This window comes from Harpia harpyja, chromosome 20 (genome assembly GCF_026419915.1).
Source record: "Harpia harpyja isolate bHarHar1 chromosome 20, bHarHar1 primary haplotype, whole genome shotgun sequence".
NCBI lineage: Eukaryota > Metazoa > Chordata > Aves > Accipitriformes > Accipitridae > Harpia > Harpia harpyja.
The window spans coordinates 17,527,803-17,548,449 of NC_068959.1; the positions used below are offsets into that span (position 1 = coordinate 17,527,803).

The window sequence follows — 20,647 nt, forward strand, 5'->3', positions numbered from 1 at the left end:
GCTGCTGTTATGATTCATTCTGCTCAACAAAGTTGAGCACTCTATCAGGAGAGTTTGTCAGGTCTTTCTCAGAGTCTGATTCTGATCTCAGTTAAGTTAACTTGCACCAGTCCCTCTAACTTCCAAGTGAGCAGGACACAGCTCTCCAATAACTGCAAAGACAGTTTAAAAAAAGAAAGATGTTTAAATTTGGTTTGGACAGAGGTATAAAGTTACAGCCTCACAAGAACTCTGCTCTGTTACTGTTAGTGTGTTTTTTCCACCTGTAGAAACATCTCTTCTTTTCTGTTTGCAGTTATATTTATGAACTGTCACTTAATAAGTATAAAATTCATCGGGGCAAGGGCTGTCAAAGAGTGGGAAGTGAAAGCATACACAGCAGAAAGTGCCCAAAGAAACTAAAGATTACTGTTGTAGTAGAGCCAATCCTGGTGTGAAAGGTCCAAAGAACAAGCAAGCATATAAAGACAGGACATGGGACTGGTTTTGTAGCTCTAGAAAAGAGGCAGAAAATGGCAGTCACTTGGAGTACTAAAAATGGAGAATGAATCAAAACATTTCATGAAAAAGCATCTTGGTGTGAAGCAACAAGTCCATTCTAAGTAATGGCCGCCAGGAGTGCCAATAAAACCCCATGGAAACCAAGGAGAAATTTTTATGCCTTAAGGGTGTTGCTTGTTGTTGAACTTGACAAATCTTATATACCTCTGTCAATGAACCTTCTCTGTTGCCCTTGTTTACATACATATCTATGTACATACATAGCATGTTGCAGCAGAAGAAAGCACGTGGGGGGGGGGGACGGGCAGGACTGGGCGGGGTTGTACATGATTATTCTAATGCCTTAATGGTTTGCAGCAACACATACTGGCCAGATATCTGTTGGAAATTAAGGTTGTGCTTGTGGCTGCCTGGGGAGTAGCAGGTACCCTGCTGCTAGAAGCCATCCCTATTAGTTCACTTTTATATGAATTAAAACATTTATAAAACTAATTTGGCCAATACATTTCCAGTATTAAAATATATATGTGCATGTGTATATATATGTACTGGAATATATATGCACATTATATATGTGTATACATACACATACTATAGTACTGGAAATATATATATACACACACATACACATATATATTTTAATACTGGAAATGGATATACTTGCATATTACATAAACACACAGAGCCTTATATCTATATATGCACACACAAATATATATAAACACACACAAACAATATTGGGTGAGGGGGGGTCTTCCTTGTTTTTCATTTGTATCAGACTGCCAACTCCAGCTCTGAAAGAGTACTGTTTACCTTATTACTCACAGCTTTAGCATGAAACCTCCTTCTGTAAAATATTGAGTCATTTCTATAATTTTGCTTCCAATTTTGCTTCTGACCTGTCTTCTCCTAATACCTCCAATACAAAGACTCTCAGAAAATGTTTAGTGGATTTTCTTGGGATCAAACAATACAATGTATCATTTCCCTTAAGCGGAATGTCAGCTGAAACACAGTTTCAGAAGTCACAAACTGTGCAGCAGGACTAAGACCCAGTAAGGAGAGATGCCAACTCACTAGCTCATTGAAAACTATTAGGCAATGGTTTTAATAGAATCTGCTCTTCATATATTGTACAGAGTCAAACTTACGTATTATCTTCCCAACAAACAGTAAGAATTAATTACTCTTGGAGCTTAATACACTTATGACATTTATGTCACTATGGGCAGGCTGTACCGATCGCTGGTTGTGCTGAATTTATGCAATACTTCTTTTTCTTGCTCCTTTTATTTCTGTAAGAAATGGAGGGGCTACTACCTTGGGGTGTCTTCCAAATTGTCTTAATGTCAGATGCAAAGCCTTTGCAAAGACAGGCAACACCTTTAGGGGAAAACAAGAGAGCTGTCATTTATGATACAACTGCATACTCACAGAGTCTGGATCGATCGGAGAGGTGCAAAGAGCCCCTTGCTGATAGTCTGCAGTTTGTTGTCATAAAGAGATAGCAGTTTGAGATTATGCAGACCTTGGAACGTGTTTACCCTCAGGCAGTTGATCTTATTGGCATTGAGAAGCCTGAAAATAGAGGAAAGGTTTATAATTCATTAATCTTGTAATAATCAAATAAAGATAAGACTGAACTTTGGGTTTAAATCTAAAAAAATATTAACCTAGTCACCAAAGCCAACCCACATTTAAAGGTCTTCATTTACCTGTTACATTAAAAAGGTGAAAAAACCACAGTGAATGTTAGTACACTCATAGCTGAGGAGTATACAGACATATAACAGTGCTACCTATCTTAAAATAGTTAAAAGATTGGAGGTTTTTTATGCCCCCCCCCATTTGTTCAAAATTCTTCACAAATATTGAAAGAAGTCTTCAGCTTAGTATACATGGAAATGGCAAATACTCCCCACCTTGCTATTCCATGCACACACTCATAAACATAGTCCACAATGAGAACCTTTTTTTCCAATTTTCTCTACCAGCAGCTGTCTTAAGTCTAACTGAAATTCTGGAAGTTTGACATGTTTTGATAAGGAGTGCAGGGTTAATTTGATCATGGAAGGGAAGAAAATGTGGTTCTCCTCAGAGACAAGAAGAGAGAAGTGGAAGGTCTGGACTAAAACTTCTGGAAAGCCAAGTGCACATCATACCTGAAGATAGTCAAGCAGTGAACTAGGTTGCTCAGAGGAGTTGTGCAGTCTCCATTGTTGGAGGTTTTCAGGATGATACTGAATAAAGCCATGAGGATCCTGCTCTGACCTAATAAGGTGGCTCTGCTTTGAGGAAGGGTTGTCCAGTCTCATTGGCTAATGATCACCTGGGGTCCCTTCCAACCTCCACTGTCCTACAGTTCTATGAACCTACTCCATTCCAGTTACATGAGATTCCTGTGCAGTTGTGGAAAAGCAGCACAAAGGCAATTTGCATTTTTTTTTTTTTAAATATATATTTTGCACATCTACACAGCAGCCAGTTGGCAGAACTAATCAGTTCAGCCAGAAAATCTTGGACAGTAGATTATCCAGCCAGAGTTCTGTCACATATAACAAGTGTATACAATCCCAACAACAAGCTGGATCTCTGAGACAATCAAACACCAATACACTTAAATTGTCATTGCCATCTGCATATGTGGTATTTTACGCTTAGAAAGAAAATAGGCAGGAAATGACCTATTGCTCTTACAAAAGCCAAAATCCACATCTTTTGACTACTATCAGCCTGAGAAAAATGGTACATTGCAAACAGTATATGCTGTTAACTCAGTTCTCTTGGTCTCAAAATTCTTGCCACTTTGTCCATGAGTTTGAAGGTCTTAATATTGCAACATTGTGGCTCTCTGTGAGGCACCACTCTAATACTAAATCAGAAAACAAATGTGTTTATAGGTAAAAAGGAAAAGACATCGTCCATTCCTCAGCAAGCAAATATACCATCTTAAATACACGTCTAACAGCTCAAGGAACTTCCATTTTCAACAAACTGCACATACATCGCTATGGACAACAGGGCAACCTATCAGGGAAGAAATGCATGCTTGTTAGCTGCACATGATGCTTTTCTTTTGCTCCAAAAAATAACTTCAGAAGGTGTTTCCTCTGCATAGCACCCTGCCTTTGCATTGCTGAAACCTTTGGAACATTGTACACTCATTACACCTCTCTGCTCCTACTGTCATTTTGGCAGAGTCTCATTACTGCTGTAAATGGCTACAGTGATACATAAAAGACAGATGCATACTTGAGTAGAGCCCTTTTTTCAAGGAGGACAGGAATGCAGTGCTTTGGAATGACAGGGTGCCAGAGCAGAACGCACCTTTCTAGCCTACAGAAAAGTCAATATAAATTTACCTGAATTTTCTTCTTTATACATTGTGGAAAATGAAGTTTGACATTAGATAAGAGAAAGTCCCATAGAAGGGCAATGATGGATAAATGAGGTGACATTTTTGCATGAACTAATAGCCAAAAAAATGTTATGAAATCATAAGCAGCACTAGTATGACCCCTCTGGAATCTGTATTTCTGTGACTGATAATTATGTGGCACCTAATCCACACCCCTGTTGACTCCACCAGAAGTAACAGGGTAATTTTTATATTAGGCTACAGGAACAGTTCCTCTGATGCATTCAACTTCTGAGATTTTGTTCCAAAAGTAAACATCAATGTCATTTCTTACTATTTGCTTCTTACAGCCGTCCGTATGTCTAAGCCAAAAAAATCTTCATTCTCTCCTGGTTCTTGTGCATTATGCATTTCTCTTTCAAGCTTGTACATTATCTTTTCCATAAAGAACAGGTTAACAAGTTATTAGAAGGCAGAATCAGCTACTGAGTTTTGAACAATATCCCAAGACATGCATTTAGCCATTCCAAATCCTTTGGTTTCTACCCTCCGTCCTTCTGCACTGGGGTCCCACATTGTTTTTAGGTAACACACATTAGCTTAGATTGGTCCTTCCATCACAGAGGCTTGGTACCTAACTTACACAGGAAGAAAACTGAAAGCAAGTATGTACTTTGATTTACTTTGCTAGATGTTCATTTTTAACTAATATTATAGTAATATTTTATGTTGCAAGTAGTACTTGTAACAAAGCATAAAGCAAAAATGAAAATAATCTCAGTAATAAGAGAATTTACAACTTAACTACAGTTGTATTTGTATGTGTGGACAACCAGCATGTCTTTTTGTGATGCTTAAGAAGTGCACACACAGCAGAGCTGCACTGTGCAGATTCTATTCGCTCCTGTGCGAAGAGTGGGCTTGAAGTCTAACCATCATTGATCCCACTTAAAAAACCCTCAGAGCAATTCTGACCTAGAACTGCACTGAATACACAGGATTTGAATCCATTCTCTGATTAGTTTCAACAAAACATGAATAAACCCAATGCTGGAAATTAGAATTTACAATGTGACAAGTTTTTCTGGCATGAATTTTCAATGACTAGATTCATGGTGATATAATCTGTGACATTTCTGTAAGAGTGATATAATCTGTGACATTTCTGTAAGAGTGAAATACCAAAAATGAGAGAAACTGATCCTATACATAGCAACAAATACAGAGGCACACTCTCTCCTTTAACTATCAGAGCAAGTAATTTGGAACAGGAAAGTGCTTGTGCAGACTGTTTAGAAGTGGGAATTCAGGTACTACACAGCTTTTCTGAAGTGACAACACCTGTTCTGTATATCATCTATGCAATATACATGCAGTACCTAAATCTAAAGAGGACAGATAATGTGCTCAATGGTAATACAGATGTGGCCATACTCAGTGGTTCATGAGATAGATTAATGACCTGTTTCTGATCAGAATCAGTGAGAAAGGAGGTGGCGTGGAAGTGAAAAACTGTGAGAAAGCAGAATAAATCATCCCTAAAAATTTTTTCCTCCTACTTACTATGAGTTAGAGGATGACTTTTGGCCAGAACCATTAAGGTTTATATTCCTTTCAAAACTCTCAGTCATTTTAAAATATCCCCTCTATGAATATTCCCCTATATAAATTCCAATTCTTTGCTTAATCTTTCTTCACTATCGCAGCCCCCCTAATGGCATCTAATTATTAATTAGGTATACAAGGCTGGCCTCACATGGAGTGCTTATAAGATTATTTTTTTTTAAACTAACACAAAGGCAGATGAAAAAAACATATTCTAGGAAGCAGAAACACTGATCTTCCTTAAACACTGAACCATGCTGCAAAACATATAAGGGTTTCTTTTATTGGACTCACACCAAAAGGAGGGACAATATTAGAAGTTGAGTCTTATTTTAGCAAGAATTACATTGTATTTATTTTGCACCAATTTATGGTGAAAGTAAATTCCACTAATTTTCCTATTTTGTTATCAGCTTGATTGGATGAGATTTATGCACGGCCTCCAGATGTGGTGCAACGTTCAGAAGGAGGTTAAAAATTCAAGTAGAAATAAAACCGCCGGCTACCCAGAGGGATGATGGATTATTAACTCAAGTCTCCATTTTCATCCCTCTGGATATGTTAAAAACATGAAGAAAACTCTTGCAAGCCTAGGACCACCACAGAACACAGCAGAATGGTTAAAGACCTTGTGGTTTACACACCATTGAAAGCAATGAGCAGAGCAGAGCAGTATTACAATTCCATGAACCCATTTCCTGAAAAAGTGAATTTGTCCACACACGTTGAAATAATGTGTTTCAGCTAAGCCCTTTGAACGAATGTGTACTGAATTGGCACTGTAATTGTATCAGATGCTCATAAGCACCATCTGCATAATTAAGATGGTCCCATAATTGAATTATATGCCCAACCCCAATTTCAAGTGATTAACATTTAAATAACATTTTGAACTGCAAACCCAAAATGATTGAAAAAAATTGTTTTTTTTAAGAGCAAATGGGGATGTTTATATGGCTTTTATCCTTAGCAATGTTCATATTTTCAGCTCAGTGAAATCAAGTAATCGAACTATCAGCAAATAACTACAGAACTCGGAGAATGAAACAGCAGCCTAGCAACCTTAACACATGCTGGAGACTGCAGGTTGGCTTCTGCTGCTACAGGATGGACCAGAAATCATCCTAGGTGCATTAATAAGCCAAGAGTAAAGTGTCAGGGAGAAAAGCCGCACAGAGCCACTGGAAAATTTCTCTTTCTTTTTCACTAGCTTTGTGTTTTGACAGCGACGACAACATGATGAGAATGAAAATGTTCGGCATCCCATGAACCGGCTGGCACATCCCACATGCCAGACTCCACTGGGGAAAATGAGAACTCACCAGAAAAAGGCAGATGCAAAATGCATAGGAGACTTGTATGGAAGAGGAGAACTGGGTAACAGTTTTGCATGGGTAACAGCAGAATACAAATTGAATATACATGACACATAGAATATCAATAGCCAAAGGCTTCACCTATATTCAAAGGCACTATAGGGCAGCAAAGAAAGGACTCTTGGCAGAAAGCATTCCTTAGGATATACAATACCTGTCGTAAAAAGTCAAAAAACTTTTTGGCATGTTTTTTTCAGCATTTTCTCTTGAAATTTATAGGGAATCAAGCATCATCTTTGATTTAACACAGCTTATCACGGAAGAACAGCTGAAGTGCCAATATGGAAGTATCTAGTCAAGTACACCGCCCTCCCAGCAGTCAATGGCAAGCAACGTCTAATGACAGAATTGTGTGTGCCCCTGCTTACTTATTGGCAAAATAATTATATTATGTTCCAGAATGTTTTAAAATGGCCTGGAGTGTAGGGGAGCAATCTGACTCTCACTGTGTCAAGTTATTTAGGTGTCTACTAAAATTTACATTTTCTAATGTGATGACTGACCACTGAAGAGTCTGTCAGTGCTTCAACTGATAATAACCAGTGTGAAATCATCATCGTGCTTGTTTGAACCAGCTTCAAGTATTGCCCCATGTTCAGGAAACTGGATGATGGTGATGACAAATTTATTCAATGTAAATTAAAATGAAAAAGTCACGACCTGATAGTAAGTGAAGAAGGAAGCACAGAGCACAGTCTGACAGTCCTGTTTTGGAGAGATTTTAAAGGCCTCCTTTCATTTCTGATCCAAAAGACTGCAACTCCAGTTGAACACCATCCATAAAACAATCCTGTGGTACTCGTGTTACTACCTGGAGAATTATAAGCACGTGTTGTCATAGCATCTGGAATTCTGTTATTCAGAATTCAATATTGTCTAACTTATGCCTGCAGATAAGGTCACAGCTGATTTTAGATAACCACATGATAATTCATATGCACAACAGAATAAACACATTTTCTCAACTTCCTGTGCTATCAGAAAGCTAGCTTCTTGTGTAATAATAACTAGCAGGGTTTCTGTCAGGTGAGTCCAGCTTGGAGCAATGGCGTCAGAAGAGCTAATGAATTGCACACTGACGTACAAACTAGCGGTTGTTTTGGGAAGCTGCATGCAGACAGGCTACAGAAGTGGCACAGGAAAGGCAGATGCTGTTGCAGTCTTTCATTGATGCTTGACTGTAATTATATTTCTGTGTCTGGCAGATGCTGCTCCCTCACTTTAACAGCAGTTATTGAGTTTAGTAATATTATCACAATAGCAGCCTAAATGCAGAAATCTGAAGGAAAAAAGCTCGAGGCAAATGGCTTGAAAACAATTCTAAAGCTATTAAACAGGTCTGTGCAGAGAGTATTCTGTCCTGGACTAGAAGGACAAGGGTTGCATAGTATCTCTGCTGTAGCCAGAAATACTTTGAGTAACCAAGGGAAAAGTTCATATGTCATTTTGCTAAGAATTGAGAATCACAGAACCCAGAAATGACATAGGTTGCACAGGACCTCCAGATGTCATCTGGTCCGAACCTGACTCAAAGCATGACCAATTTTAGATACTTAATGCAGGTATTTGCTTCATCTAAGAAATAATTATTTCATCAGATCACAGGATAGTTCAGAATGGCAGGAAGCTTGAGAGGTTTCTTGTCCTGTTAGACTGCCTCAAACAGGGTGAGCTCTAAGGTCAGACCAGGTTGCTTAGAGTTTTATCCAGTCTGGTCTTTAAAATCTTCAAGGACAGAGAATGCACAACTTTCTGGGCAGCCTGCTCCACTGCTTGACTTGTCATCATGAAAATATTTCCCCTTATATCTAGTCAGAAGGTCTCTTTTTTTAATGCCTCTTGTCTCTTCTCCATGAAAAAAATGAACAACTCCATAGAACAAGAAGATTTTGTACATCACTTAAAGCCCAGAAGATGGCTATGGGGAGGAAGGAGAGACTACTGTGCTATAAAGGACTTGGAAATGGAAAACTAATTTCTTTATTCTGGCATTTATATACTGCCATATTGCATCACTGTTTAATGATACTTATGTATATAACAGTGTAATGTATACAATACAAAATATTGGAATTGATGTACATTCTTTAGAGTAATTTTGTATTTCTTTTTTTTTTAAATACTTTCTGTGAGTTTGTGCTTCACTGGATTTTCTTTGAGCTTCTAACAAGCTCCAAAAGTATACAATAAATAATTGGTAGATCCTATTTTAAGCTCTTAGGTAGTGGGATTCAATTTACAATTACAAATCAACACAAGCACTTGAAACTTGGCAAATTTGCCATGGAGATGTTTTCCAAGCAACCTCACCAGAAGAGCTATGGGAGTGCCAAGTATCTCAACTATTCATCCAAGGACAAACAGCATAAAAAGCAGATTAAAAAGGAGAATCACTCAAAGTAAAATTTGACGGGTTGAATTTTGGGAAGACTGGTAATAGCAGTTTCTGAAAGTACATACAGGACTTGTCACTTCATACAAGTCTATTTTAAATAAAGGTCAGTTGAAGTTGTAAATAGTTGTAAATCTAGTTCCAATTTTAAGCTAGGTTAGATGATTGGATCTGGAAGTCTAATTTTTCACCACTTCTGAAGTTACTTATTTGTCAATGTGTCAAACTCCAGGCACCAATATGATTATTGGTCTTTTCCAACTACAATGTTGAATTTTCCCTAATGATCAGACATTAGGAGAAGGAGGAAAAGACTGTAAGCTTTTGGCTTCATTTTATGAAAGAGGACTACAACAAACCTCTGATTTCAATATATATATACACCCCAGGAGTATAACTACTTCTAGCAACATCAAAACAGAGTCCACTATAGGGATTCTTTCTTGCCCAGCAAGCCATGGGGATCTCAACCGTAAGATTTAGGATCAATACACGCAAGCACTTGCATGATTAGTAACTATGCAAAGTAAATTTCCTCAAGGAAAAAGATTTATTGAAAACTGATACTTGCCAGAAATTTGAAAAATGATATTTCATCCCCCTGTATTATTTTGCGATACAATCTTTTTAAACAGTAGAGATTTTATGATACCTTCTTGTTCCAGGAAATAGAGCACTGTAAAGCACACAGTGTATAACTGTAATAAAAAGGCTCCCAGAATGTTTGTTTTAATAAGGTTGCAGAGAGGAAAGTGTATTACTTAGATATGAAAGATACTGGTTAACAAACTTGGTGCCCATTATCCACAGCTCACTGTCTTGAGCCACTTGACTCACTATTTCACTGCAGACTGGCTCTGCACATTTGCTCATTTGGGAGCAAGCAGAGCAACCATCAGGTTTATCTGTCACAGGGCTGCTGAAAAAGAGAGAACTGCGCAGTGTTATGTTGCACTCCCCATGCAGTGACTGGCAGACCAAGGTTAGTCTAGGGCCTCCTGGACAGGAGTTCAAACTGGCCACAGCGAATGATTACTTGAAAACTTTCACCTTGAACTGAAACCCTTTCTATTCTTTTGATATTCAAATGCAAGATGCACAAACAACGATAATTAATCAAACACTATTTCACAGCTTGGATGGATTGTTGCCCCAATGAAATGAAAGTTTCAGTTTACTGTAAAAAAAAAAAAAAATTTAAAAAAAAAAGAGTTGACTCCAGTTATCACATTCTAGAGAACAGTATAGCTCTCTCAAATCCAAATTGACCTAAAATTCTCAGAGACACTTGATCCAGACTGCTGAAAAGAAGAATGTATGAGGATAGGGTACCGTAGCTACAGTAGCTTTCTAGCATCGTCTATCCTGGCAACTTCAAACAGGATAAGGAAAATAACATGGTCCAAGAAAAGCTTCTGTTCCACGGAACAGATGTGTCGTTGGACTTCTGTCATAATGTTTGCTACTGTGTTGGTTACAGTTGCATATTTAGGAAGACATAAGATTTGTGAAATCAGCAATTTAACAGAAATCCAATTGTGATTATTTATGTGGGGAATGTTGACTACTTAAGATAGCTAATTATAATGAAGACTTCAGAAGCAACATTTTAAATTAAACCAATAGGGTTAAAAAAGACCCCAACAAAACCAACACCACACCACACTCCCCAAAAAAACCCCTTATTATCTAACCATGCCTTATTATTTTCTTGCCAAATATAATATAATATTGGCTTAACCACCTCTGTCTTATATGACAGAAATACAGAATTCTAATGCTAGCCAGGTGGTCTAAAACTTGTTCTGTATTCTTAATTTCCTATAGACCAAAGTCAAATGGGGCAGTTTAAGATGCTGTCATGCCTGAGCTGAGCATTACTTTACCCAGCTACAGTGTTTCTGACATCAGTGGTACTGTCTGCAGATGTAAGGCACTTATACAAAACAATTCTGCCAAAATAAAAGTGGAATAAATTGGGCCTATATTTAACAGTATATTTAAACAGAAGGATAATGACATTTCTGATAAACTCTGTTGAGTTTTACCCAAAACAGTAAATAACAATATTATCTGCTCTGCAATTTCACAGTGATTATTTTTTCCTTCTAAATACAATCTCAACAATTTTATACAGGACCCACAGTGACTCCTTTTTTCCTGACTGTGTCCTGCTTTACCATAATGCCAGTGTATTTTCAAAAATGCTCCAGCTCAAGCTTAGGAAATTATACTGGCTACCAGAATACCTTAATCAGAGCGTTCTTATCAGTGTGTCTCCAGACTAATAGGAAGAAATCCAATCTAGAGCCCACTGAACACTAAATTAGATCTAATCATAGGGCACTCTTCCAACTATTCAACAGCAGGTCTAAAACCAACGAATGCCATTTATTTCTTTGGTATCCATTAAAATACTGAAAGCAATCCCATAATAGCTGCTTCAAAGCCACGATCAGAAAAGTGTGCAGATGTTTGTTTGCATTTAAAGCATGATCATTCAATGTTCTCCTTGCCAAAAGCTACTTTACATTCAAGAAGACCCTGAAAGGTCCACAGCCACAATACTGTGGGAATCCCATAACAGGGCAAACTACTTACATCTTCTCAGCTTGAGAATGTTTAAATGGTTGAAGTACAACACCTTTTAATGGTTCTCTGGTGTATAGATTTTGTGCCCTTAACAAAAAGGCATCACTTGAGCTAATTCAGACTGGAAAATTACTGCATCCAGGCTTAAATACGTAATTCGCTCAAAGCCCACACTACGTGCACACAAGTACTACAGTATAAAGGTATCAAAACCTGCTTAATGCTTTATGCAAAAGTTCTAGACACACATTTTTATAGGACATTGTGAGCCATGTGTTGAGTGATTTTTTTTTTTCTTTTCCTACTGGGAAAGATCCTACCTGTAAAGTGTCCTGGGTTAGAGCAACTGTGTATCACTTTGGACTTGTAACCATAAAATATTTGGGGAGGAAGGACTATGATAAAGCTCACATTTTTTTAATATAGTTTCTTTCTCAGAAGTCAAAGTAACAAGTTACGTTTTAGCTCTCCTTTTGCTTGCAGCGTCTTCATTGTACTGAACACAACCTGAGTCTGACAATGACTAATATGCCAGTTATATCAACATGTGCTGAGTCCCAGCTTCTAAGCACTTTCATGCTTATTGTTCTCACACATGGCAAACTATGTCCCCCCTAAATACACAGTCTTCTCTTACTGCACAGGCTGGCCATGAAGACATGGAAGTACTAACAAACTTGTGAGGTATGGGACAGGAGAGAGGTATGTACAAAAGGTGAAGACAATATAATCGGCTGTGTGCAGGAGGAGATGAACAGCTTCCCACCATCGCAGCTCAAGAATGGTCATAACCAAACCACATGTGCCTTGCTTGTCCTTCTCTAGAATAGGGTGGTCCATGTTTGCAATTAAGATCTTAGGGATAAATTACATATCCGAGTAGTCCTTCGCTTAACATATAGAGCAATTTCAACTCTTTCATATTTTAGTTCTTTGGCTTTGCTCATGGATTTCTAATCTGAATCTATGCTTGTTTTTATAAAGACTGCAGAGTGACACATTCAATGGTAATAATGAACTTTTGGATATTCATTTCTGGTTATGTCAAGACAGTCAGAAAAGCTTAAAATAACATGTCTAAAGCTATGTTTTATTTCATATTTTATATAATTTATTGTTCGGGGTAGAGGGTTGTGTGTGATATAAACCAGAACTGATTAATTTGTCATATATCACCTTTACTTTCTGAGTGCATCATCCATGATGGTAATCAGAATGTTAGGAATACACATTAAACTCACTTCACGTCCGCTCCCTCTACTGACTGGCTGAAACAGTAGCTGATTTCCTTCTCTTTGAAGGAGTTACTGGTTCTCAATGTGATTATGGAGACAAGAGTGAGTGAAATTTGCAATTTCACATTTGGCTTAGGAAATTTTTTACACTATATTAATAAATACTGAAGAGGGTATGATATGTATCTTACCCCTGATCATGACTGTATGTTAAATCACACATGGCATAAAATACTCAATACACAATATATTCTGAAAACATTTCTCTTGCAACTAAGCCACATTTGGCATAATAAAAATACAGAACTGAGCATGGCTTGCAACAATAAGATCTTTCGTAATGCCATTTTCCTTGCATGTGCAGGTACTTGCAACACAGTAGCCCACAAGGATCTAGCTATTCAACCACAAATGCTAAATGTGTAAAAACAATCAGATGGTCACCCGCACATCAGCTGGTGACCAAATTTCCTTTCCTGGACTTCACTGAGTCCCTCATTTCCTCCCCACACTTAAATCCTCTGTGTCTATTATCCATTATACACATGGTGCTATAAAACTGTTGGCACCTTCCTTTTTTTTTTTTTTTTTTTTCAGCCCTTGCCTCCCTCTTGCCTGACACAGAAACAACAGACTAGCACGTCCAGTGAGTTTTCAGTGGAAAAGGTGATCATATTAATGTCAGAAGCTGAAAGAACAGTAAATCTAGCTAGTCTGTAAAATAAAGAAGAGGAAGGGATCATACTCACAGCAGCTGCAGAGACACAAGATCATCAAAAAGGCCCTGGGGAATCTCTGTGATCTTGTTTCCATAGAGCACTCTGAAAGATTCAGGAAGACAAAATAAATCTTAAGTAACAGACCAGTTTAGTGTCCTCCCACATCTCTGTATTATCATCTTTATTGATCTTGTGCACCATGCCCAGGATCTGTGGGCATTTCATTTAACTACTGATCTCATTTTCTTTTCACAGAGCACATGGTATTAAATGAGTCGTTATGATTCAGGCTTCGTCTGGTGTTGGGAAGCATTTTTAATGTAGAATCTGGACATCATCCAAAAACTGTATCTGAAATATTTTTTATTCTGTTGAGGGATTTTTTCCACCCTTTTTAGAAATATTTTAACCATTGAAAGGCACATAGTGTGATGCAAAAACATAGAATTGTGCTCAGTGATACTGAATTTAAAAGCCAGGGAGCACAAGCTGGTTGTAGATAAAATTTCATATAACTGAATCTCTTAAGATATAATAATTGGCATGAAATGTGACACAGGCATCATTGGATAAAATATTATGGCTTCACCAGCTGCTGTTACCATTTCAACTAGCTAATATAAAGAAATTTAGCCTGAACTGGAAATAGACATATATTTCAGAAACGAAAAAATAATTTAGGTATAGTTTAGTTATAAAAATCAGTCAAGATTTAATAACACAAATGAAAGTCATGATATATTTATTCAGCCATAAATATATACAACCTGATATCCATGATTCAGTTTTAATATTAAAAATATTTCCTTTTTTAATGGAAAAATGCACGTATATTATCCTCAGAAATTTAAGTAAAGGGAAAAACAGACAAACCCACCATTATGCTAAGATGTGTTACCTAGGGATCAGAGCAAAATCATATATGACAGAACACCTGAATTTCAATCACCACTAAAGTATTTGCTCATGTCATTTCTGCAAGCTGATAAAATCTGTCAAAACCAGAAAGTGAGTTAGGAGCTTATATGGGTCCTGGTAAAAAAGTAGAAGATTAGGCTCCCTCTGCAAATTCTACACCTTACCTAAACATTTTAATAGACTTCAAATTGTGAAAAACAGTGTTTATGTAATTTCTGTGGTCTACATAGAACATTGTAAATGGTTATAAACCAGCGCATGCCAAAACTTTGTTCCTTATGTGTCACTAAACTGGTTAATTCCCTAACTTTTTAATGTGGAATAATATGCTAGCAATGAATCAAATAGCAATGTGAGGCTTGGATGCTGGCTGAAATTCTGGCTTACCCTGTCTTTCAACATTTAAAATATTATGGTGAGTTGAACATACTGAAAAACAAACACTTAGCATGATGGACCATTTACAATACCCTCTGGCCTTCCTAGAGTATCGCCACTTCAGTTTACTCTTCATCAGTCATTGGAAGTATATCACCTCTGTGGGAGAGTTCCCAGATCAGCTCATTTCTGAGCCTAAATAAAATGACATCACTTAGATATGAAAATCTAAACTTGAAACTTCATTTTTCATTACTTTTGTAGTTTAGCAGGAACTGAACTGCTACCCAAGAAACTAATGATTATCTAGCATCATATTTTCTCTAAACAAATGTAACATAATTTCTCTTTATCTACTGCGGAGTCAGGAGGCTGGCTTTTAATGTGTTGTTACAGTTAGTGTTTTTTGTGCACAATGAATGCTAGTACCAGTAAATTTTTCTAATTGTTTCCTAATTTCAGCTTCAGAAGACACACACAATTTCCTACTTCAACAAAATTTCTTGTAATGTATGTAGTTTTTTATACTCTACCCTAAACTAGACAGAAAAATGATGGCTGAACTTTGAAAGGTCTAGCAGGTCCTTCTAGATAGCAGTTTCAAAATATGAGATAATATTCAAGTCACTGAATTTCACTGGGCTCTAAAACAACATCCAAATGGCTGATTCTCAGACTTCTTTCTGAATAAAGTAACTGATCTAAGCACCTGTATCAGGAAGCAAAAGCAAACCCTCTGCAAATAAACTATTTATAGAAGTTTAAAACATTAAGTTAATGCCCACAGAATCCAGTATATTTCCGTTTCAGTTTCCACTCTTTCTGAACATTTCTTTAGCAAGTGCATCATCTCTATACAAAGTTTAGATTATAAACTCTGTGATGTTAGATGAACATCTTCCTTAGTTTTGTGAAGTAGCAGGATCATCAAAGCTGATCAATAATGCATAATACTATAGCATATAAGAAAGAGTTCAGAAACTAAGCTTTACAAAATGCCCATAGAAAGAAGTAAAAAAATCCCCACTCCAGACTAAGGGTTATTCTGGCTGTAGAGGTAAAAACACTTATGTAAAGTAAAACCTTAAAGAAATCTCAACACTCGTACCCAGTGCAGTTGTTAGTTATGGTACTACTAAATGCAAATATCAATTAAGACTCTTATTAGAGTAATTTTTCATTTACTTTTAATTTAAGAGTCAAAAGGTCATAGTGCAGTGTTCCACTGAATTTTAAACCTTGGATGTGTTTATACATCCTCTTTATTATCTTGAGACAAATAAAAAACATTAAAATAACTTATATAATAAAAAAAAACTTCAATTTTTAGAAGCCATGAAAAGAAAATAAGCATTTTCAAACCTAATTGGGCTTATGTGCGTGTGGCACATTAACATTTGAACAAATTAACAGCTAAACAAAAGTCAGTATGAGAGCTCAGGCACTTGTCTCTAATTCATATTCATGTTCAGCACTACAGAGCCAAATTAGCTAATGCCATTGTCTGTATGCCATGCCAGAGCTGAAGTCAAATGGTCCTACAGAAAGAAGCAAAGAGGAGCGAAGAGGAGATATGTAAGGCATTGCATCTCATTTCTTGAGTTCCTTATTTCCATTTACTCTAATAAAAACCACAGAAACTTTTGCTTTCCTCAGAGTTCTCATTTTTTCTGTTTAAGACAGGAAAGCATACTCATACCAACAAATATGAATATTGTTCAGGTTCTTGATCCAAGACGCTTTTGTTCTGAATGTATCAACTGCTGCACTCCTAATAGTACTATGAATGAGTCAGCCTGCAGAAAAGACTGGCCAGGTTACGTACACTCCATTATTGCAGCCACATTCCTCTACGTCCTCTCGTTCTGCCCATCTCACTAGCACGCACCACAATGTTTCCAGAATAGCAGCTTTGGGAAAAAATGAAATGAAACAGAAACCCCAAACAACAACAAAAAAAACCCTTCAAAAGGCCATATAACAGGAAACTCAGCTAAGTCAATTCAAGAACTTAATTTAAATCTCCCATGCTTTTACAAACAGAGATAAATTTTAGGAGATTTGCCTACGGCATTACGAGTTCTAAAAATGTATGTTCACTTGCATCCCTCACATATGTTGCAGGACATGCAGGTGTCCTGGCTTCTGTGCAAGCTTGGCACAGGAATACAACCCTCCTTTTATCACCTAGCATCTGGAATTTAGACCCAAAATATTTTTTGTTAAAAATACACTAACAAAGTTAATAAGTAATAAAAATAAAATCAGTTCAGTAATTCCTGCCAATAGACAGTGAATCAGTGAATCAGAATGACATTTATTAGAACACAAAAAAATTATTAAAATTTTTATTGTGTGCTCCTGATTGTTCATTTGCTTCTCAACTCTGCTGGGAGACCAAGTTAGCCACAGGTCTGACGAATACCATTTACTGTCAGGTGGAGAAGATATCACCCTAAACATGATGTACATTTGGGGAGAAAGAGAAAAGTGAGCTATAGCTTAATTCTATATTCACAATGCTAATCTTAAAAGTGGCAACTAGAGACTAAGTCAAAACTGACTGAGAGACAAATAAGTATCCGTTTTCTTATTGTTCCTTTCTTTCTCTTCTCATCACACATGGGAGTCTCTTTTACAAAGATGGAAACCAGTCTGAACGGAGAAAACAGTCACAAAGACGTGCAAACACATCAGACTTGCCAGTGCCTGAATCTTATTCTTGTCTTTTCCATAAGGCAGGTGTATCTAATACCAGAATGACCAGTGTGAAGAATCATTCACTGTATTTTTAACTCAAGCAAATTTTTCTCAAATTTTTTGCAGGTGGCTTTCTAACATCAGCAAGTTGCTGTTATGGCACAGGTGCAGCTGAACCATCTGAGGGCTATATTCTTAGAGGCACGTAGAGCCATCAGCTTGCCAGTTCACAGCTAAATGCTTTCAGCATGGCCACAAACCACAAGCTACAGTTCTTCAAAAGTACCTGGCAGATTGGCTCACAACTTGCAGCAGTTTTCAGGCTGCCATCAACCTTCCAAACAATGGGAAGGACAACACACATAAAGCACAGACCCCTGGCTGCACTGCAAGCATTGGAGGAGATCCCTGGAAGCAGCACCCTATTCAGCTGAAGAGTTATTATGGATCTGCAATAAGAAATTATACAAATATATAAAAGTCATAATGAGGCGTTATGTTTCTTCAGCCTGATTCTGGCATCATATTTTAATATTCCCCCCAAATGTATCTATTCCAAGACACAATTAAATATTAAATTTCCAGTTAAACAATTATTGTTACTACTAAACTTCAAGTTTTGCAGATTAATCCAACTGATGTTCTAAGTAGTTAAAAATAAAGATTAAACAGTGAAAATAGTCCCTGAGTAGATTCATCTAAATGCTTGGGACATACTAGACAAAGAAAGCATTGGAAGCACACATAGCAACAAGTATGTTATCTTGGGTGAGAATGTAAATAAGCATGTAACAAACTGTGGTGGGTTGACCCTGGCTGGATGTCAGGTGCCCACCAAAGCCATTCTATCACTCCTCCCTCCTCAGCTGGACAGGGGAGAGAAAATATAACAAAGGGCTTGAGGGTCGAGATAAGGACAGGAGAGATCACTCACCAATTACCATCACAGACAAAACAGACTCAACTTGGGGAAAATTAACTCAATTTATTACCAATCAACCAGAGTAGAGTAATGAGAAATAAAACCAAATCTCAAAACACCTTCCCTCCACTCCTCCCTTCTTCCCAGGCACAACTTCACTCCCGGATTCTCTGCCTATCCCCCCCAGTGGCACAAGGGGATGGTGAATGGGATTTACAGTCAGTTCATCACACGTTATCTCTGCCACTTCATCCTCCTCAGGGGCAGGACTCATCACACTCTTCCCCTGCTCCAATGTGGGGTCCCTCCCATGGGAGACAGTCCTCCATGAATTTCTCCAACATGAGTCCTTCCCATGGGCTGCAGTTCTTCATGAACTGCTCCAGCATGGGTCCCTTCCATGGCGTGCAGTCCTCCAGCGTGGGTCCCCCACAGGGTCACAAGTCCTGCCAGAAAACCTGCTCCGTGGGCTCTTCTCTCCACAGATCCGCAGGTCCTGCCAGAAGCCTGCTCTAGTGCAGGCTTCCCACGGGGTCACAGCCTCCTTCAGGAACCCACCTGCTCCGGCGTGGGGTCGTCCACGGGCTGCAGGTGGATATCTGCTCCACCGTGGACCTCCATGGACTGCAGGGGGTCAGCCTGCCTCACCATGGTCTTCCCCACGGGCTGCAGGGGAATCTCTGTGCCGGCGCCTGGAGCATCTCCTCCCCCTCCTTCTTCACTGACCTGGGGGTCTGCAGGGTTGTTTCTCTTACATGTTCTCACTCCTCTCTCCAGCTGCCGTTTCTGTGTGCCCTGCAACTTTTTTTCTTTCTTAAATCTGTTATCACAGAGGTGGTACCACTATTGCTGATTGGCTCGGCCTTGGCTGGCGGTGGGTCCGTCTTAGAGCTGGCTGGTATTGGCTCTGTCGGACACAGGGGAAGCTTCCAGCAGCTTCTCACAGAAGCCATCCCTATAACCCCCCGCTACCAAACCCTTGCCACACAAGCCCAATACATTCCACCCCTATGGTGGACCGTACGGCTTCAGCGGCAGGGTCTTGAAACATAAAAGTCTCACTGATTCTTCATAGTCTTTAGACATTCTGACCTCTTGAACAATTTTAAAATTAAGGAATTTGCAAAGACTTTACCAACACATGGCCTTTCATATGCACTGAAGTTTAGCATACCACCTTCTAAGGGTGTGAAACAATAATTGCTGTGTTGCCTTTATTTTACAGTTCGTCGGCCTACCTTACTTGCAAATGTAGTTCCAATTTAGCTGCTTTGTTAAGTCAGATCCCAGAATATAGAGATTTTTCCCTGGAAGGTGACACAGAACTTTTTGGGGGTATGAAAGCCTAGCACAGAATCCCCTACTCTAGACCATATGGTTTCCAGCTAAGCGTTCCTTTATTTTGGCTTGGCTGAAACATTCTTACTGAAGTGTCAAATTTTGACTTTATGCAATGTCTTTTTCAGTCCTCAGAATGCTTTTAACTTGCCTTCAGACTGTGAAAACAATTCTTGCTAGGAAGAATTATATTTCCCAAGCTGCATACAATGGCACAGGCTCAATAAGAATTCAAGTTTTCAAAAGAGGGGGAATTGATAGGGGTAAAAACAGCAATAAATTTCTAATATCTGAAAGACACTTAGACATGTAATTTTTTTTTCCCTGCACTATTTCATATTTCTTCAGAATAAGTTAGGCTAAATAAATCGCAGTAAAACTATCCAAAGCAATTTGTTACCTTAAAATAAGTTTGGCAGTTAATGCAATAGACAGTATTTTATTGCAGATTTCAAATCACCATGAATGACACCACATACATCATCACCCAGGAGATGATGGTCTAAATGGGACTGCTATGTCAAAATCTAAGCTGTCTCTTGTCTTTGTGCCCAGGCTGATCTAAGCTTTTAAATTGTTCACTAGCTTAATTCAGTATATGAACAAAAGCAAA

At 38.1% G+C, this 20,647-nt stretch overlaps 1 protein-coding gene across 3 annotated transcripts in view; it reads right to left on the reverse strand.

Annotated features, from left to right (window-relative positions):
• SLIT3 (slit guidance ligand 3) overlaps nucleotides 1-20,647 on the reverse strand; it is a 537,543-nt gene that overhangs the window by 143,359 nt on the left and 373,537 nt on the right. For all 3 annotated transcript variants that reach the window (XM_052816501.1, XM_052816502.1, XM_052816500.1), the window contains 2 exons: nucleotides 13,809-13,880; nucleotides 1,936-2,079 (listed from right to left, as the gene is read on the reverse strand). In XM_052816501.1, the coding sequence (XP_052672461.1) occupies nucleotides 1,936-2,079; nucleotides 13,809-13,880 (216 nt within the window). The remainder of the gene's footprint in view (nucleotides 1-1,935; nucleotides 2,080-13,808; nucleotides 13,881-20,647) is intronic.